Source organism: Lepus europaeus, chromosome 9, assembly GCF_033115175.1.
Source record: "Lepus europaeus isolate LE1 chromosome 9, mLepTim1.pri, whole genome shotgun sequence".
Classification (NCBI taxonomy): Eukaryota; Metazoa; Chordata; class Mammalia; order Lagomorpha; family Leporidae; genus Lepus; species Lepus europaeus.
In genome coordinates this window covers 110,661,437-110,683,316 of record NC_084835.1, presented here as the reverse complement: position 1 = coordinate 110,683,316, position 21,880 = coordinate 110,661,437, and the positions used below count along the sequence as shown (strand labels likewise).

Here is a 21,880-nt window from a genome sequence, read left to right as displayed (position 1 = left end):
GACTGTGTGTGGGCAGAACCTAGAGTATGTACAGTCTACGGATGTTAAAACCCATTTTGGAAATGTCTTCCTTGATAGGGAATGTACCATTCACAGATGCAGAATTTATTTCTTGAACTTGCAATATGTGTAAGCAGATGGAACACAGATCCTCTCTGAACACGCTTAGTTGGCACACAGTGGCTCCAGGTGATACACTAAGACACAAGGCTCTGGGATTGAGTGACCTGGCCTGGTTGGGATTGACAGCAGCGTGGTTCTGGTTAGCTTTAAGGGATATGGTACCTGTAATTCACGGTGCTCAGTGGCAGATGTTTAAGTCATGCTCTGTGATCACAAGGAATGAGGTGCCTTTTTGGCAGTGTTTTGGGGACTCTGGCTGCTACAATAGGCCATTTTGAAGAACATGAGAAATAGAAGAACTAGACTTGATTGGCTTCTTAGAACCATGTGACAGAACTTGAAGAAAAGTATTAGCTCAGAGTTTTGTATTCTTGACATTCTAAGAATATTTTTTTCTTCAGCACCTACAGCACTGACATAATAAAAAATCAGACGACAGTCCGATTATATGAATTATTGAACTACATTTTAACATTTCTTATATGAAAGGACATTTAATGTAAGACAGGGACTCCAAACAAGAAACTAAAGCATTGGGAAGAACTCAGTTGAGCTCAGACGCCAGGACCTGCACCTGCCGCTGAGACTCCCTGGCCAGCGCAGTCTCTCCCCGTCCGCGGAGGATCTTCTGGTCGTGCCTGAGGCTGCTGCAGTGATCTTTCCTGAAATGGGAACCCGTCAGGGAGAACCTGAGGAAAGGGGCCAGGGAAGCAAGCGTGGATTCCTATCCCTGGGAGAAAAACTCAGCGAGATACCGGGGTTGTTCAAGTACAGATCACACAGTAAAACCTCTGCCACAGCTCCCTCAGAAAAACCAGTGCTTTCACCTGAAGATTTGGTCTCCTCGTGAGCAACCCCACCTTCGTGGAGGAAGTTGAGCCGCATGTGGAACCCTGCCTGCAAGGGTACCTACAAAGGGCAGTGTTTGTAAGTACGGACTCTACAGTCCACACAGCCATGATTGGAGGAAGCTGGAGAGTCAGCTGCAGTATCTGCCTCATCTATAATCACCATCCCACAGTAACCAAGACGAGTCCATGTTGGCCTAAAAGTCTCTTCTTATATTTTAAAAAAATGATGTAATGCTATGTGGTTTTTTTTTTGTTTGTTTGTTTTGTTTTGCTTTATTGCTTTTTCACTCCCAACATTGTGTTAGGAATATCTTAATAATAAAGTATTTCTCCAACATAATATTTAAAGATTACAATATTTTATTATATGCTAATTGCTAGAATTGAACATCAATTATTTCTGGTTTTTTCCCCCTTTTGTGAACACTGAGGGCATGATTATCCTTGTAGTCAAATCCTTGAGTTCATTTTGAATTATTTCCTCGGGATAAATGTGTAGGTAAGAGGTGCCTGGTTGGCCCACCTGTTCTTTGGGTTCAGTTCATTTTCATCAGGAAGCCTACCCATCCTTGTGGAACACTCAGACTAAGAGTTACAGACCTTTGTGCCTTACATGATTAGTGTTCTGGGGCTTTGCTCCTAGTGTGACTTCTTGCTCTAATGTATACTTTGCCTGGTCCTGATGGATTTTTTTTCTGATTTACAATTCTGTGTGGCACATGCATTTGTGAATTCGTACATGATAGGTATGTCATGGGGACTTGGAATTAGTTCCTGACTTCTTTCTGGTCTTTTTGTCCTTTTCATGTTCCTTATTCCCTGTTAATTAATAATGTGCCTGCTTCCTGTTATACTTAATATATTATCAAAAAGAGTGAAATGTCAATGTCTTGTTTTTCCATTTAAATTACAAATATTTTGGGGAATCTTTCCTTCATTTTTGCTTTATTTGATAGCAGCAAGTGATCATTTGAACATATTAAATTCTTTCTATTAGGAATGACAGTGATGGGGAAGGAGAATCTGACGATCCTGAAAAAAAGAAACTGCAGAATCAGCTTCAAGGTTGCTTTAGATTTCATTTTTTAAACTTACTATCTTATTAAAAAAAAAAAAAAACCTCAGTGAATTGTGTATTTGAGTGTATTTTTTCTCTCCCCTCTGAATTTAAGTGAAGGTCAAGAAGTAGCTTTGGTTCCCAGGGTGTCACATGCTGGCTTTGTTAGCGTTTTCACAGAGCGTGCACTCGCAGGTCTCTAGTAGTTCAGTTTTTTATAAAGTGAGGATGCTGGGGTTTTTTTTTGTTTGTTTGTTTTATATCTGCCTGTAAAAGGCTGTCCTTTAGCTTACTCTCTTTCACTGTATTTGCCCTCTTGTAGAGAACTCAGCGTTTATACTTTAGCATGCTACAAAATCTAATGGGTTAATAAAATTTGCTGTCAGATGAACAGGATGGATTACATTTGGCGTTTATTGCTATTGCTACCGCTGAGTCATTGATAGTTTATTTCATGTTTCCTACCTGCTCTTCCTCATCTGCTTTTTAATGCTCTGATTTATGTTTATCTGTTTGCATTGTCTTTGAGCTCTTTAAGCCTTCTGCTTTTACCTTGAGCAACTATAAAAGCACTTGCACACCACTGCAGTGCCATAATGGAAAGGGCAAAGATTTGGCTCCATTCCAATCTCAATTGCACACCAAGAATCTCAATTTTACACCAAAAATCTGGATTGCACACCGAGGACTGCTATTAAAAGCTTTGTAATTGTGGACAAGTTCCTTAACCTCCTAGTCTGAGTCCCTATCCTTGAAATGAAAATTCATAATACCTTCCTTTCAGGGCTTTTATAATATTAATGGCAGTGGAAAAACTACCTTATGTTTCATCTGACAAATTCTAGAGACTCGATAAATTGGTGATTCTCTGTATTTAAAAGGTGTCTATTTGGGGTTGCCATGGCGCAGCAGGGATAAGTCACCACCAGTTGCCATGCTGATATCCCAAATCCGAGTGCCAGTTCTACTCATTCTTACTCTGTGCTTCTGGTCCAGCGAATGCACCTGGGAATGCAGCAGAGGTCCAAGTGCTTGCACCCCTGGTGTTGCTGACTCCTAGCATCGGGCTGGCCCAGCCCTAGGTGTTGCAGCCATTGGGGAGTGAACCAGTGGATAGATGATTACTCTGTGTGTGTGTGTGTGTGTGTTTCTATGTCTGTCTCTGTTTCTCCCTGTCACTTTGCCTTTCAAATAAGTAAATACAATTTTTTAAAAAAGGCATCTATTTTATTTATGGCTTCTTAATTGCTGAGTTTAGATTTTCTTTTTTTATTTCAGAGGGTTTTTTTAGCTAATGATTTTTCAAATTAAATTATAGGTTATAGGTAGGATGTATCTATTCATTTGAATCTTACCAAATAGAATGCATAACTGGTCAAGATTCTGAAATGGATGTAGCTTCATCCTTGGTTACTGAAGAGTGAATATACCTAGCTGAGCAGACCTTTAACCTTGTTTTACTTGCCTTCTCAATTTGGTAATAGGTCTGTCTTACCTACCTCACTGGAATGTGTAGGAGAACAGTATGTGGATAATATCTTAAGCTCAGTACAATTAATAAGGACTCAGACCATTTTGTATGCCAAGAATTTCAATGGTTGATATAGTCCAAGGGCAGAAACTTCTGTATACAACTGTGTCCCTACTGCCTGAAGCAGTCTTTCTCTCTCTCTCTCTGAAGTGGTATCTCGTTCTTGCTCACAACCTCTTGCTTTCTCTCTCACACACACATACCACTTAGTATTTGTTGGGTAACTTAGTGGTATGCCAAGTATAGAACAAGCAGCATTTTCAGTCTGCTGTACTGGTTTTGTTCTCATCTCTACCCACCGCCTACCCACCCACCCCAGTGAAAATTGGATTCTATCCTTTATTTGACAAAGATGCACCAACTTTTTAATAGCAGTTTTGATAAGGGACAGAGTTTTTTTTAAGTGCATACAGAAATTTCCTCAATTTCATAATAAAATGGAATAGGAAAGGTGTTCTAGCCTTTCTTATCTGAGAATCCATTTTTCCCCTCATCTTTTAATTTAATGAATTGCTGATAGATTTCATAATATACACTTTTTAAAATCTTTTCTTTTTTCCTGAAACACTACTATAATTTTGTTTCAGATTATGACATTAAGTGTAATTTGATTGTTAAAATTAAAAATAGATTTATGGTTTGAACTTTCTGTTAAAGTTTGGTGTTTAGTATTTATCAGCAAGTATTCCAAAGTTATCTTCCAACTTTAAGGAGAAAAGTATTAGTTAAGTGGGAGAATAAATTGACAAAAAAAATCTATCCTGTGATGTAGATATTTTCTCAATTGGGATTATTAACCTTAATGGAATTTAAAAAAAAAAGAATTGACATTTTTCTTCATTCTACTCTGTACTTTCAGGGTACAAAAATCATAGTTTCATTTAACTTTAGTAACCAAAGAATTTAATGATGTTGGGGAATAAATTTCTGAGTATAACTAGCTTTTGGGTAGTATTTGATCTTTCCTAATGAAAAGAAACAACCTATAAAACTTAATTTCATAGATTAGTCATTAGATTGTATATGTCATAGTGTTATACTTAAAACAGCTATACATCTTAGAACAGGTTGCTTAATAGTTGTAGTTGAGGATTTTCCATATGCTAGAAAACTGGAAAAATCATTTGATAATAGATAACTAGAAAATTTTGCCAGCTAGTTACATTGAAAGAGATCTTTGTTGGATTTTACTGCAGTAATTGCTATGAATTGTGACTACACTGCATTCAGAAACTAAATCATTCATTTGTGTAACTTAGTTAGGTTTCAAAAATTATAAATAGGTCTTTTGGAGTCAAATAGAAAATTGGGTAAATCTCAGGGAAGTAGTGCAGATCTAGAGGGATAAACGGCCTTTTCTGTTATCTGCTCCCATTCCATTCCATCCCTTCCTCTCCTTTCCCTTTTCCTTCCATCTGTCTTGTCTTCAGTTAAAGCTGTGGGGCATATTTCCTTTTTTTGTGAGGAGCACATTAGATCATCTTTTGATTAACAGGAGAAATAGCACAGGAGTGCTTCAAAAAGTTTGTGGAACATGGAATTAGAAGATAATATTTGATGCAAAAAAGAGTTTAAACCCATGCATATGAAGGGCCATCAAAAAAGTTCATGGGAATTGTGTATTATGAAAAACTGTATTTCAAATTTTTTTTCACCCAAATGAACTTATCTTTTAATTCCATTCTCTACAAGCCTTTTGAAGCACCCTAATAGATCAACATTTATTGAATAAGTACTTTTGATACTCTAGAATGGATGTTTTCAAAATTACAACTGCTTCATATAATGTGTAGTGCTTTTCCAAATACTGTATTATTCATTGTGTCATTTCCTCCTTCCACTAACCTAAGTAGTTTGGATAGATGGTATTATTTTCATTTCATGAATGAGGAAGCAGAAATAGATTAAGTGGCTTACTAGTTATGTAGTCACCCACCCAGATTCCTGTCTACCTCAAGAACTACTCCTTCATCAGGCTATTTCAGACATATTTATAGCACCTAATACTTTTCCAAATAATTTTAAACATCATTATTTTATATTGTCTTCTAACTTTTGATGAAACGAACTTCCTTAATTTAAAGATAACATACATTCTTTGTAGGTGCCATTGTTATAGAGCGACCAAATGTGAAATGGAGTGATGTAGCTGGTCTTGAAGGAGCCAAAGAAGCACTTAAGGAGGCTGTGATACTGCCTATTAAATTTCCTCATCTATTCACAGGTGAGGTGACTTCTCATTAATTTTATTTAATGACTCTTAATAAGCATTGATTACTGAAGTAAAGCATTTTGAATTCTTGTCACCATATCGTGTCACTATATCATTAAAGTCAGACTGTTACAAGGTGATGATAATATCTTTACACATAGATGTTTTATTTCCTGTGCATATCCAAACTTCCACTATATAGACTGCAAAACAACTTAAATGTCAACCATAGCCCATAGGGTAATCTCTGATGTGCATAGTAGAATACTGTGTACTCATTAGCATATGGTATACATCTACAGTGACAAGTTTGAATGTATATTATGCTTTGTTAAAGAATGCCTATACTGGGGCAGTTAAGTCACTGCCTGCGACATCAGCATCCCATTGTTAAAGCAGTGGTTCAAGTGTTCACTGCTCTGCTTCCGATCCAGCTCCCTGCTAGTGCACCTGAGAAAGCAGCAGAAGATGGCCCAAGTCCTTGGACCCCGTCTCCACATAGGAGACCTGGGTTCTAGGTCCTGGCTTCAGCCTGGCTCAGCCCTAGCCATTGCAGTCACTTGGGACATAACCAAAGGATGGAAAATCTCTGTCTCTTCCCCCACCTCCCACCTGTCAAATAAATAAATTTTTTTAAAAGTCTACATCTGTTACAAAGATCAGAAAGCAAGTTATAAAATATGTATAGTATGATTCCATGCTTGTTGTATAGTCTGATTCCATGTTTGTTAGATAAATGTATATGCGGAGAAGTACATGTAGAGGGACTGACGTAAAAATGTTACTGTGTACCTAGGAGATAAGACTTTAGATGATTTTTACTTTTGACTTCCACCTGAACTTTTTTACAATAGTCATGTATTTTTTAAGAGAATTCCATTTCTTAAAAAAGAGATGTAAAAATTAGTTAGCTACTTCAGATGAAGCTCATATCCTCCAGAGACAAAGAGGTAGATCCTTCTCCCTGTGAGGAGGAAGTTGCTGACCCACCATCTGGAGAGAGTTTAAAATTCTGGTTCCAGCAGAAGCATTCCTTCACATTGTCCTTTTTGTCACTGGTAGCCTTTGTCTGTAATAAGGCTAGCCTCACAGTCTTAATGGTCAAACAGATTTTTCTTTTTGAGATCAAGTTGACTTTATGTAAAGAGGTGTTAACCTCAAAATGAACAGATCCAGACAGGGCTGTCCTACAGAACAGTAATGAAGGGCAAAGAACCAGTGGGGCCATGTGCTGTCCCCTGTACTTTTGAGGTGTCACTTACAGCCTGCCATCTGGAATATGAAAAAAAACAGTATAAAGGTTGACATCATAATACTATAAAGGTATAAAACCATGATTGAACTAATTTACATTTCTTATACCAGTGTTTCCTGAACGTGAGTCATTTATGTATTACTTCATTAATTTTTCTTTTATTCTTTTTTACTTTTCTAAAATCACTTTTTTTCAAAGATTTATTTATCTGAAAGGCAGAATTCTCAAAGAGAAAGTGAATGTGCCCTCCTTTTTTGGGAAGGACTTGGCTTATTGATACCTGGGTCACTCTGGGCTCCTTCTCCACCATGGAGAGGCAAACTTGTTCCCAGGACCCAAGTAAGAAAACAAAAAACATGCTTCCCAAAGAGACAGAGTGATCTTCTGTCCACTGGTTCACTCCCCAAATGGCTGCAGCAGGGCTGGGCCAGGCTGAAGCCAGAAGCCTGGAACTCTATCCAGGTCTCTAGTTGAGTGGCAGGGGCCTAAGTACTTGAGCCATCTTCTGCTTCTTTACCAAGGACATTTGCAGGGAGCTGAATTGGCGTGTTCATATAAGATGCTGAGGTTGCAGGCAGCAGTTTTACCTGTTGCACCACAATGCTGGGCCTAATCACTGACTTTTTAGAACAAACTCTATTATAGTGCAAATGTGTGAAGACATGCAGGAACCCATAAATGTTCAGCTTCCTTAATTATCACAGGGTGTGCCATGTGGACATCTCAGACCAAGACCACACTCCCAGTAACCTAGCAGTCACCCTTCTGCCTCTTTCCTCCCTGTTGGTCATCACTCTCTCTTGACTTGCAACACTATAGATGATTTTGCCCTTTTTTAAACTTTAAATTATCTCACTTTTTTTTTTTTTAAGATTTATTTATTTATTTGAAAGGTGGAGGTAGAGAGAAGCAGAGAAAGAGATCTTCCATCCGCTGGTTCACTTCCCAATTGCCCACAATGACCAGAGCTGGGCCATTCCGAAGCCAGGAGCTTCTTCAGAGTCTCCCACATGGGCGCAGAGGTCCAAGGACTTGGGCCATCCTCTGCTGCTTTCCCAGGCCATAGCAGAGAGCTGGATTGGAAGTGGAGCAGCTGGGTCACGAACTGCTGCCCATAGAGGATGCCAGCACTGCATACAGCAGCTTTACCCGCTACACCATAGCACTGGCCCCTCTCACATATTTTTACTTAGTAACACTGTTTAATAATTTTTTGTCTGTAAGTGAAAAATGAATTTTTTTGATAAATATTTTTTAAAAATTATTTAAAAGGCATTTGATTACCACCTAAAATTATTTCATACAATACCAGCAGTATACACTGCCTTATAATTGCATACATTTAAAATGGGAAGATAGGAGCAGGCGTTTGGTTCAGTAGTTAAGACACCACTGGGGCAGAAACACCCCTTATTTGAGTGCCTCTGTTCAGGTCCTGCCTCTACAGGCTGTTGTGCATCCTGGGAGGCATTAGGTAATGACTCCGGTAGCTAAGTCCCTGCCACCCCTGTGGATTGAATTCCTAGCTCTTGGCTTCAGTCTGGCCCAGCCCTAGCAGTTGCAGGTATTTGAAGAGTGAACCAGGAGATAGGGTATCTGTCTGTCTGTCTCTCTCTCTCTGCCTTTTAAACAGAGTAATAGGAAGATAGGATTTTAAATAAAAGTTGAAGCTTTTGTAACAATGATAGTTTTGCCATTAACCATCTATATATCATTCTTTTTAAAATTTTTTAAATTTCATTTTATTTATTTGAGAGGTAGACATTCCCCATCTGCTGGTTCACTTCCCAAGTGCCTGCAGTGACTAGGGCTAGGCCAGGCCAAAGCCAGGAGCTGGGAACTCAATCCAGGTCTTTCAAGTGGGTGGCAGGAACCCAACCACTTGAGCCATAAACACCGCTTCCCAGGATCTACACCAGCAAAAAGCTGGAATCAGGAGACTGAGCCAGAACTTGAACCCAGGCACCCTGATGTGGCCATTTTAACTGCTAGGCTAAAGTCCATCCCACCATCCTGTGTGTATCATTCTTTTGCAGACACTTTGTACTCATTCACAGTTTATACCTAGTAGGTTTTAAAAATGTGTGTTTGATATTTATTGCCAGCTATTATTCAGCCCAATTTATTTTAAGCAGCATTTAATTTCTCATTATCAAAATTATGCAACGGAATTATCTGTTCACTTGCTGTATTTTGACAAAATTAGGAGTTAACATAGAGTTTCTTTATCATTCCCCAATTGGGGAGATTAATCTGTAATTCTAACCTACGCTTCCTTATGAAATCAAGAAGGCAGTAGAAAGTCACAAGTCATCCAAACTCTTGGGTAGTAGGTTTACTCCTCCAAAGTTAATAAATATTTCAAAGAAAATCTTTCCATTTGCTGTTCCTTTATGGATATATAATATTCTGGAATTATGGAATGTATTCTGGCATGGAGCAGTGTGCATAGACACTTGAAATCACCTTTACTTGAACTCTGTTGCTCCATTATACTGTAAATGAGGACAGAGATCATTTTGTCTGTCTGCACATTATGATTTTCATGCATAGGATTGAATGAACAAGCAATTGAAGGCCCATATTTACATCAACACATTTTTGACAAAGTTGTCTCTAGATATATGAGACATACTTGGAATGACTTACTTTATTTTTACTTTTATTTTTCCCCCAGAAACCTTTTATTTAAGGAATACAAACTTCAAACATTTCTTAAATACAACTTTTGGAATACAGTGATTCTTCCCACCATACCTGCTCTCCCACCCACAATCCCATTCCTCTTCCTCCTCCCTCTCCTATTCCCATTCTTATTTTTTACTAAGATCTATTTTCAATTGACTTTATATACATGCATTTAACTCTAGACTAAGTAAAGAATTCAACAGATTGTATAAAAAAAAAACAAAAACCTGTTCCTTAATAGTTGAGACAAGTGCTATTCAAAGTCATTGCATCTCAAAGTGTTAATTTCAGTGCTCTATTAGTTATCACAGATCAGGGGCAATATATGGTATTTGTCCTTTTGGGACTGGCTTATTTCACTTGGTATGATGTTTTCCAGTTTCATCCATTTTGTTGCAAATGATAGGATTTCTTTTTTTTTTTTTTTTTTTTAACCTCTGTGTAATATCCATGGTGTACATATCTCATAATTTCTTTATCCAGGCTCCAGTTGACAAACACTTGGGTTGATTCCATATCGTAGCTATTGTGAATATTGAAGTATTGTGTTCTTTTGGGGGAGTCATGTTTTCTCATTCTTGTTTCTCGAATTGCTGTGTTTGTTATTGGGCATTTGTGGTGACACGTGTTTATTTTATTTTTTTTTTCCCTGTGATGGCTTTTATCTTTGGACTGTGCCTCTGTGTCTTAGTGGAGTTTCTGTTCTTTTGGGTGAATGCCAGAGGCGTGTGCTGGATATGGTCAAGGAGCTCTGTTCAGTGCTACAGAATGAGGGGATTGTCCAAGGTGGCACTCACTTTGGGCATGGTAAATCTTCTTTTTATTTATTTATTTTTTTTGTCATAGGGAAGGTTTGTTCTTCTCTATTGGTGCATTCTCACGCTCACCTACTCTCCTCAAAGGAGACAATGCCTGGGTGCTAGCCCCAGTGGGTAGGATGTTCATCCGTGCTGTTCCAAGAACCACACAGAGGATCTGTGCAGAGGATCTGTGCAGTCCTCAGTGTGAACACAGATCCTGCAGCAGTGACCCTCACCAGGGACTCAGGGAGCCCCGAGCATGTGGAGTCACCCACAGTGACTGCTCCGATGGTCACGAGCACCCAGCCACCTGAAAGTTCTCCCAGCCAGACTCAGGCGTTTCCACTCAGCTGGTTGCTGGGGCGGGGACATGAGCTGGTGCAGCTGTTTCGTATATCCAAAATGGCACCCACCCTCTCGGCTAGTCACAGGATGCCAGTGCCAGGTGGTTGGAGAGAGAGAAATGTGCCTCCCTTTTTTCCCTCCAGGTTGGCAGGTACACTGTCTCCCACAGGGCTCCATGCCAGGCTCTGCCTGCAGCTTTATCGCCAGTGGCTTGGGCTGCTGCAGGGAGTGACTTATTTTAAACATTTCTTTTTAATACGGATGCTTTAATATGAATGATGTTTAAGGTAACTGAAGTTAACAGTTTTGAAATTCTCATGTTATTTTTCTAATGGAAATTTTAGGCAAGAGAACACCTTGGAGGGGAATCCTATTGTTTGGGCCACCTGGAACAGGAAAATCCTATTTAGCCAAAGCTGTAGCAACAGAAGCAAACAACTCAACATTTTTTTCAATATCATCCTCTGACCTTGTTTCTAAATGGTTAGGTGAAAGTGAAAAGTAAGTAGTAAGTCAATTTGGGGTGGGAGAGGGGGGAAGGGTTGGTAGAAACTTTGTATCTGTCTATAGAGTAATAGGGTTATTACAGCTTAGTAGATCTAATAGAAGTGACATGATAAAGTATTCATTTCTCTGTCATATCCACCCCTAATTTATAATGTCTTTTGTAGGAAAACCATATATATCAAATTGTACACTAAATTATCCATTTAAATATTATTTTATATACCTGAAACATGATTAAGCTTCTTAATCTCAACAGAGTTTTTGTAATATTGGTATATTGCTTTCCTTAATCTTTAACTAATTTTTAGAGACTGACAGTTTTTAATTATTTTTTAGACTAGTTAAGAACTTGTTCCAACTTGCCAGAGAAAACAAGCCTTCCATTATCTTCATTGATGAAATTGATTCTTTGTGTGGTTCAAGAAGTGAAAATGAAAGTGAAGCTGCACGGAGAATTAAGACAGAGTTCCTAGTTCAAATGCAAGGTAATAGTACTGATTTTTAAGAAGTATTTCGTGGCCGGCGCTGTGGCTCAACAGGCTAATCCTCCGCCTTGCGGCGCCGGCACACCGGGTTCTAGTCCCGGTCGGGGCACCGATCCTGTCCCGGTTGCCCCTCTTCCAGGCCAGCTCTCTGCTGTGGCCCGGGAGTGCAGTGGAGGATGGCCCAAGTGTTTGGGCTCTGCACCCCATGGGAGACCAGGAGAAGCACCTGGTTCCTGCCATCGGAACAGCGCGGTGCGCCGGCCGCAGCGCGCTACCGCGGCGGCCATTAGAGGGTGAACCAACGGCAAAGGAAGACCTTTCTCTCTGTCTCTCTCTCTCTCTCACTGTCCACTCTGCCTGTCAAAAATAAAAAAAAAAAAAAAAAAGTATTTCGTTATGTATAGCCATTATTTTTAAAACATGGGGGGGGGGAAACGCAGCAGGGCTTCTCCATTCTATCCATCTGTTTCATTATGTCATGTTCCATTCTGATTGTCTTCATGTGTATAATTTTTCCCGATTGTAATCAAGTGAAACTCATTGATATAAACAGTAGAGATGAATGTGTTCACTTATTCTAGGAACAGTATGAATAAAATAACACAAACTTCAAATGAAATCTTTAAATAAATGTCTTTACTAGGATGATCCTAGTATCTGTGCACAGTCTAGGGTATTGGATCCTTAGGAATATTTGCATCATGTTGTGGTAATACAGTATTTGGTTAAAAAACAATTTTTTCAGAGAGAAAGACTCATGATGAGGCATTTAAGTGTTAAAGTACCACATTTCTTCACAGAACATACAGATGAGTTTAAATAACACCAGAATGACAAATTATTTAAAATATTACCAATTTTAATGCAGGAGTTGGTGTGGACAATGATGGAATTTTGGTTCTGGGAGCTACAAATATCCCCTGGGTTCTGGATTCTGCCATTAGGCGAAGGTATGATGCTATAGTAGATTCCTACTTCTGACTACAGATTTAGCAAGGAAATGATAATTCCCTTTTTGTCTAGTTAAGAGGCATTCAGATAACTTTTCAAAATTTTTAATTTACCCTGACTGTTACCCTTTGTCTTGGGGAAATAATGGTGGTCATCTGCTTGCTTGCCTGCTATTTTCAAGACAGAAGATTTCTATGTTGGAAACTTTCACACTGGAAAATACTTAAAGCTTACCTTTAATGTTGATTGAACATAGTGGGCACTGATCCTTTAAAAAGCTATAAATACAGTTTTTAATATTTTGGAAAAAATCCTTCATATAAAATGTTAACAAAATGATTGTTACAATAGTCAAACTAAGATTTATTTGTGTTTTTTTTTTTTTAGTTTAAAAAGGTTATTACTCTAATTTTTAAGTTGAAAATGAAATTTCAGCCCTAGGAACAGTGTACAGACTCCTCACTGCTTCCTAGTTCCCTATTCATTTAATTTTGCGTGGTAAACATTAGCACTTCAGTATTTGCCCCTTGTATCCCCTGTGCTTGATGGTTTGCCAGCATGCTAGATTACCATCTAGTACCAAGAAAGGAAAAAAAATGGCCTAATTGCAAACCCACCTCTAGGTAAAAAAAATTCCTCTTGTTGTCAGGGAGAATTACCTGGAAGAAAAACATCTGCACAGACCATGTGAATTACCCCTTGTTACTTCCTCTTTATCTCCATGTACTGAAATTCTAGGAGGCAAGCAAAATTATTAATAAAACATACTGTTTATATATGATATAGGTTGTTTGAATGTACTCATCGTAATAAGGTGGAGATTTTGTGAAGTAAGTGTGTATTTAAGATTTTGAAATAATTTAACTTTTTTTAATTTAGAGAATTATTTTGTCATTTCTGCTTCTATTTCACATTATGATCATTAATCCCTTGATCAGGAATTAAGAGTATAATTCTGTGGGAGACTATATCCTGTAGGACAAGTCTTTTTATGAATTCTGAACATACAAATGCTATGGCTAAGATAACACAAAAATCATGTGAAAAAAATCAAAGCACTTTGTTTCCCTGGATGTTTTTATTTTATTTGTTGTTTTTTAATACTTTCTTGATACTTTTGCCTTACATAACTAACTGAAACATAAACATTTAACTCTGGCACATATGGATTATTTGAGAATAACTAAATAAATATTTCTTTTGGGAAATATCCTAATTTTTATTAAAACAGTACATATTAACATGATTAATACAATTTCTTTTTTAAGATTTGAGAAACGAATTTATATTCCTTTGCCTGAAGCTCATGCCCGAGCTGCCATGTTTAAACTGCACTTGGGGACGACTCAGAACAGTCTAACAGAAACTGACTTCCGAGACCTTGGGAAGAAAACGGATGGTTATTCAGGGGCAGATATAAGTGTCATTGTACGTGATGCGCTTATGCAGCCTGTTAGAAAAGTACAGTCAGCTACTCACTTTAAAAAGGTTAGTAACTTTTACCTACCATTTTAAAATTTAGTTTTCAAGATCATCACTGGTTTGTCTTCAAAGAATCTGAAAAAGTTTCAATGTTGTATATTAAGGAGATTACATAATAGAGATACAAGGGTACTACAAAAAGTTCATGAAAATAGAGTGTGGGGCCGGCGCCGTGGCTCAATAGGCTAATCAATAGGCACACCGGGTTCTAGTCCCAGTTGGGGCGCCGGATTCTGTCCCGGTTGCCCCTCTTCTAGGCCAGCTCTCTGCCGTGGCCCGGGAGTACAGTGAAGGATGGCCCAAGTCCTTGGGCCCTACACCCATGGGAGACCAGGAGAAGCACCTGGCTCCTGCCTTCGGATCAGCACGGTGCGCCGGCCGCAGTGGCCATTGGAGGGTGAACCATAAAAGTTAAAACTTTTTACTTTAAGTTATATATCATAAAATGGCACTAAAGTTTCATTTCACATTTAATTTTGCACTTACATTTGAAAGAATTTTTGTTGTAAAAAACTAAAAGATTCAGTAGTTTCAGACTAAAGCTTTCAAATATCAGAACTTTCTCAGCTGTGGAAAATAGAACAATTTGTAAGCATTATTTTTGGTTTTTGTAATTTATTTTATGAAATTTTTAATTCTTTTAGAGGCAGAGATATAGCTGTATATGGAGAGAGTTCCTATCTGCTTGTTCACTCCTCAAATGCTGAAGCCAGAAGCTGAGATCTCAATCCAGTTCTTCTACATGGGAGGCAGAAATCCAATCTCTCTCTCTCTTTTTCTTTTTCAAAGATTTCTTTATTTGAGAAGTAGAGTTACAGAGAGTGAGAGACAGAGACAGAAACAGAGAGATCTTCCATCTACTGGTTTACTCCCCAAATGGCTGCAACGGCTGGAGCTGAGCTGATCAAAGTCAGAAGGCAAAAGGTTCCTTTGGGTATCCCACACCAGTGCAGGGGCCCAAGCACCAGGGCCATCCTCCATGGCTTTCCCAGGCCCCAAGCAGAGAGCTGAATCAGGATAGGAGCAGCTGAGCCATGAACTGGTGCCCATATGGGATGCCAGTGCCACAGGTGGAGGCTTAGCCTACTAAACCATAGCACTGGGCCCAGAAATCCAGTCTCTTGATCCATCACAGCTGCCTCCTAGGGTCTGCAGGAGTCAGGAGCCAGAGCAGGGTCTGAGGCAGATGCTCTGATACTGGAGGTGAGTGGTTTTTTTTGTTTGTTTTTGACAGGCAGAGTGGACAGTGAGAGAGAGAGAGACAGAGAGAAAGGTCTTCCTTTGCCGTTGGTTCACCCTCCAATGGCCGCCAGGAGCCAGGTGCTTCTCCTGGTCTCCCATGGGGTGCAGGGCCCCAAGCACTTGGGCCATCCTTCACTGTACTCCCAGGCCACAGCAGAGAGCTGGCCTGGAAGAGGGGCAACCGGGACAGAATCCGGCGCCCTGACCGGGACTAGAACCTGGTGTGCCAGCGCCGCAAGGCGGAGGATTAGCCTGTTGAGCCGAGGTGCCGGCCGGGAGGTGAGTGTTTTAACTGGCATCTTCACGACGAGGCCAGACAACCCCCTTGAGAGTTTTTAATGTCTATTTTTGATCTCTAATAAAACTTCCACTAAAAACATCACAGGGACAAAAAGGAAAGCTCAACCACCAGCTGTTTTTCTTACTTTTTTTGTTTGACTCATTTTCTCCTGATAATAAAATAATTTATTGTGGTAAATTCAAAATATAGGAAATGACATCAAGAAAAAAATGAAAGTCAAAATCTATCCCTTAACTCAGTGATAACTACTTTTTGTTGTATATTTGCCTGTTTTTTTCAGAAGTAAACATTTTAAGCCAATATAAAAATTTTAATACATTTCCATCTTGCCTGGTAATGGCCTATATTGTAGTGCTTAATTTGCTCAAATAAATATTTAAGATTTACTTTTTATTCTAGGTTCGTGGACCTTCTCGATCGGATCCTGGAAACATTGTTGAAGATCTACTAACGCCCTGCTCTCCAGGGGATCCTGGTGCCATTGAAATGACATGGATGGATGTCCCTGGGGATAAACTTTTGGAGCCAGTGGTTTCCATGGTTTGAAATCTTATTTGTTCTTTTTTTTTTTTTTATAATTTTATTTTATTTTATTTATTTTAAAGACAGTTACAGAGAGAGAGGTAGAGAAAGTAAGAGAAGTCTTCCATCTGCTGGTTTATTCTCCAGATGGCCACAATGGCCAGAGCTGAGCTGATCCGAAGCCGAGAGCCAGGAGCTTCTTCCGGGTCTCCCACGCGGGTTCAGGGGCCCACGGACTTGGGCCATCCTCTACTGATTTCCCAGGCCATAGCAGAAAGCTGGATCAGAAGAGGAGCAGCCAGGACTAGAACCGGCACCCAAATGGGATGATGGTGCTTCAAGCCAGGGCTTTAACCTGCTGCATCACAGCGCTGGCCCCAAAATCTTATTTGTTCTTAAAAAATATTTTAAAACATTATATTCTGTAATTTGTCTAAGACAAAAATGTTCAGTTATATGAATTTTGCTGGAAAATATTAGTATTATCAACTATGTTTATTTAATACTATCAACTCACTTTAAAAATTGTAAAACATTTACAATTTAAAAATTGTAAACAGAATTGAACTTAAAATATAAAAATCCTTAAGATATTTTCTTGGGCTCTGAGGAAACTAAAAGTTTTTGAAAAAATAAATTTCTGTCATTCTAAGTCTTAAAGTTGGCGTATCATTGCCAAAATGCTCATATATATATTTCTTATTTTGTTGTTGAAATTTAAATAGAAACTAGGGGCAAGCATTATAGCACAGCCAGTTAAGCTGCCACTTGGGACACCTACATCCCATATCCAAGTGCTTGTTCATGTCCTGGCCCTTTGCTCCTGGCCCTTTGCTCCTGGCTCCCTGCTAATGCATCATGATGGCTCAGGTGCTTGGGCCCCTGCCATCCACATGAGACACCTGGATGGAATTCTGGGCTTGTTACTGTGGCCTGTCTGTTGAGGCATTTGGGAAGTGAACCAGTGGGTAGAAGTGCTGTGGCTCCCTCTTTCTTTCTCTTTTTGTCACTCAGCCTTTCAAGTAGATAAAAATAAATAAACATTTTTTAAAAATACTTAAAAGGGAACAAATTTTTCCCTTCATCTCAATTTTTAAAAATAAACAGAAATGCTATTGCTTATATCCTTGTATTTACAAGTAATGTTTTTCGGTTTAACATATTGTTAAAACTCCATAAAAGGGGCCCACATTGTGGTGTAGGGGGTAAGCTGCCACCTGTGATGCCAGAATCCTATGAGTGCTGGTTTGTGTCCTGATTGTTCCACTTCTGATCCAGCTCCCTGCTAACGGCCTGGGAAGAGCAGCAGAAGGTAGCTTAAGTGTTTTGGGCCCCTCTTACCCACATGGGAGACCTGGAAGAAGTTCTTGGATACTGGCTTTGGCCTCCCCCGGTCCTGGCTTCTGTGGCTATCTGGAGAGAGAGAACCAGCAGACGGAAGATTTCTGCCTCTATCTCTTCCTCTCTCTTTCTCTGTAACTCATGACTTTCAAATGAAATAAATCTTTAAAAAAAAAATGTAATTGTTAAAATTTTTAACTGAATTGAAATATTTTTATAAAAATTATATTGTTTCAGGTTATATTAGAGGAGTTAAAGTAATTCCCAAGACTTACTTAGTAAGTTACATTATTTTAGGAACTTGGGGTGACAACAAGTTATGTTCATGTTTTCTTCTTGATGAACACTCTGAAATTTTTATGATTTTTACTTCACTTGTGTATTTTCAAAGAACTCTGTAGTAACTTCCAGAACAGAAACTTTTATCCGATATGTAAACTAATACATATATTTATGTGTTAATTATCATAATGCTTACCTGAGAAGTTATTAACTCTTATTATAGAGATTTCAATCTTTGATATAGAAGTTTCAAAAGTTTTTGTATTCTATCCATTTTAGCATTTCCATCCTATATTATAGGAGTTAGTCTATGCACAAGTTAGTTTTTTTATGAATCTCTGATATTAGCATATTTTCTTACCATTTCAATTTTTACTTATTATTTTAAAATATCTAAAGCTAGTCGGTTTTAATAAAATGGTATTTGCTTCACTTAAGTGTAAGTGAATGACACATTTCTTTTTAATTGCACATACTGGAAAACAGGTAAGGCCAGAAGTTAGATCATGAATATGCTTTGAAACACCTTGATCTTCAGGCTCTGAGGATTCTACTTGTGATGGATAATGGGGAGCCACTGAATAGTTTTGTTCAGGACAAGGGAAGAAATTGTAAGTTTCTATGCAAAGGAATGATGTAACTGAAGATGTCCTTTAGGATAATTATAAGGAAATTTATAGTCAGTAACTTGGAGCACACTTCAAATATTTAGATTTAGCCTTAGATGAAAGTTAGTAACAATAATGATAATGCAGTGAGTTTTATTTTATTAAATCTGTTGTTAATATTTGCTCCCACCCTTTTTTCCCTGACAGTCGGATATGTTGCGGTCATTGTCTAGTACAAAACCCACGGTCAATGAACACGATCTGTTGAAATTAAAGAAGTTTACAGAAGACTTTGGCCAAGAAGGCTAACCCAAAGACAGCAGTAAAGATGTGTACCCTATGTATTATTTCTTTCATAGATATTTTTGCCTTTCTTGGATGGCATTCAGATTATTTCCACTAAAACTTCCCACATAGGGAAATGTTCATCTCACTCCAGCGTTACTTCAAGTTTTATATTGTACTTTTCCTCTGTTACCTATTAAATACTTCTATTAACAAAAATTACAAAACAGTGGGTTATAGGGAAGTGAGTAATACATAGTGGCAAAAAATAGAAATTCCCCAGTAAAAGAAGATAGTTAACCATTGATTAACATACAGATACTCAGAATTTTTGTGAATGATGATCTTTGCAAAGAACGTTTATCTTTTTTTTTTTTTTAACTAAAATGAAATAGGGCTTATTTTATATTTTGAAAAAAAATTTTAAGCATCATTCATATTATCAATGTAAAATGTATTTACTTCCTTAAAAAATTTAAAATAATAGAATCTTTACTCTCAGGGATGGGCAGTAAAACAGCAGAGAGTACTGTGATTGGGTTTGAGAGACTGAATTGTATTACAGCCAGTGCTCTGACTGATTTTCAGTAGGTTGGTTTTTTTTTTTTTTTTTTTTCTGTGTAGGTTTAAATAATTTCTTTCAAGGCAACCAGCTTTTGCATTTAAATTATACCTTTCACTGTGAAATCTCAAGAGAAACAGTTTAAATTAGGCACTTCTTTACCTTAAAGAAGAAAATTGTCTGTTTCCATGTGTTTTTGTAGAAAGATTGACTAAAACAGCTGGTAAATAAATAAGAAATTTTAAGTGACTTGTGAAATACTGTAATGGGAACCTTTGCTAATGAGAAAATGTTCTCCCTTTGGATTATGGGAAGTTCCTTGTGTAATGTGGGATGTGTGTGTACATATATATATATAAATATATACGTATATAAATTTTTTTAATGTAGGTTATCAAGATTTTTTTCTGTCACCTTTTAAGTTCAGGGAACAGTTTGTCCTGCCCAAATATATGTTATCAGTATAATGCTTTATGAAGAAATGAACTGATATCTCATTAAATAATAAAATACAAACAGGATATGTTGTTTTAATATCTTCAAGTAAATAATCTGAGGGTGTGCATTACACACTTTAGCAGCAACACTAAGTTGTGCCTTGTACATTTGCATTGGCTATACATGCAAAAGATTAAGTTAGCTAGAATGAGGTAGATTGTTTGGTTAATAGTTCTACCTTGCAAATGCTATAGAATAACTTGTATTTTAAAGTATACTTGCACATTTTACAGACTATGCTATATGGTTGCCTTGGGATTTTCTGTACAGGTTGTTTTTGTTGATATTAAATGGAAATCATAGTCCTGAAAATACTGTTCTTATGTGAAGTAAATTGATAAAACCTACTGTTGGCTATATTCTGTGTATGCTTCTTTATTTTGGGACCTTGTGTATAGGAGAAAATATCTAAACTAATTAGATAGGAAGAGATCTTTAAAAAATATTAACTGAGAATATACACATGAAAATTCTGTTTTTCAGCAACTCTCATGTAAGGATTGGGAATTAACACGGCAGACCAACAATGAATTATTTGTAGATGATTTATATATCATATTGTTTATCAGCCTCAGAAATATACAGTATTGATATTACTTATATATTAAAGATAATATAATTGAATTAATAATATTCTGTGAATCCAAGTTGAGAAAGTAGTCAGCTTAAGGACTGATCAATACTTGACCAAATAGTATGTGAGTATAGTATTGTTAATATGTGAATACTTTATCACACTGAATTTCCATGCATACTTTGACAGCTGTGTGTCATTACCCATATCACTTCTGACCATAACTCCATTTTCTAAGTTTCTGAGTCTACAACTATGGAATGTGAAGCTTTATTCTAAAATAGTAGAATATTATTCCTAGGCTGTTTTTACCTATTCTTTATAGACTGATACACATAGGCATCTCAGTGTTACATGCTGTTTCTCAGACTCTTGACCATTATCAAATCTGAAGTAGTCATATTTTTAGCCAACAAGTAGAGTCTAGTAGTTAAGCATTTCTATGAGCTGTACTGTACTTTTTTTTTTTTTTTAAGATTTTATTTATTTGCTTGAGAGGTAGAGTTACAGATAGTGAGAGGTAGAGACGGACAGAAAGGTCTTCTGTCCGTTGGTTGACTCCCCAGATGGCCACAACATCAGGAGCTACGCCGATCTGGAGCCAGGAGCTTATTCTGGGTCTCCCTTGTGGGCGCAGCAGCCCAAGGACTTGGGCCATCTTCTACTGCTTTCCCGGGCCACAGCAGAGAGCTTGATCGGAAGAGGAGCAGCCAGGGCTAGAACCGGCGCCTGTATGGGATGCCAGTGCTGCAGGCAGAGGATTAACCAAGTGAGCCACGGTGCCAGCCCCCCTGTGCATGTTTAAGAGTATTTTATCTCAGCGTAAGAAATCTAAGGGATGCTAACTTTTAAGTATGTTAGTAGATAACTGACTTTTAAGTTCACTGTCAGCTATGCAGAACAACGCGATGCTTGTACTTGATTATTAGTGCTACAGACACTCCATTTAGCTACTTTCATAATAAATTGAGGCTTACCTGCCTAACACTTGGGCCTGATGCTGCAAATGAAGCAGCAAAGAAGGTTGATCAGTAGTTGGTGTCAAGTTTGTAAACTCTGGCAGGAGCCACGTTCTTTCCTACTGCCATCCCTTCACATACGTCACTCTCCTACGCTAATACTAGGTTCTTTCCACATCACATAGTGTTTCTTTTCTTTTCTTTTCTTTTTCTTTTTTTTTTAGTGGCAAGTAAAATAGCAAGGTTTATTAGGGTAGGGACATCCATAAGAACGGATGGGTACCTCTCCAGACAGAACCTGAGAGAGTGCCCAGTTGCTCAGACTGGAGGGAGAGCGAAGTTACATGGTTAAGTGGAATGTACCTGGCCTGGCCTGGCCAGGCCAGGCGGGCAACTCAGCATGGAGGCAGAGGACCAAG

The 21,880-nt window shown here is 38.2% G+C and overlaps 1 protein-coding gene across 1 annotated transcript in view; it reads left to right on the top strand.

Annotated features, from left to right (window-relative positions):
- Positions 1-20,287, top strand: part of VPS4B (vacuolar protein sorting 4 homolog B) — a 32,716-nt gene extending 12,429 nt beyond the window's left edge. Inside the window, exons 4-11 of the mRNA XM_062201777.1 lie at positions 1,972-2,039; positions 5,667-5,786; positions 11,207-11,363; positions 11,706-11,854; positions 12,723-12,804; positions 14,074-14,293; positions 16,230-16,370; positions 18,791-20,287. Coding sequence (XP_062057761.1) covers positions 1,972-2,039; positions 5,667-5,786; positions 11,207-11,363; positions 11,706-11,854; positions 12,723-12,804; positions 14,074-14,293; positions 16,230-16,370; positions 18,791-18,892 — 1,039 coding nt within the window. The 3' untranslated portion in view covers positions 18,893-20,287. The remainder of the gene's footprint in view (positions 1-1,971; positions 2,040-5,666; positions 5,787-11,206; positions 11,364-11,705; positions 11,855-12,722; positions 12,805-14,073; positions 14,294-16,229; positions 16,371-18,790) is intronic.
- Positions 20,288-21,880: the final 1,593 nt, after the last annotated feature.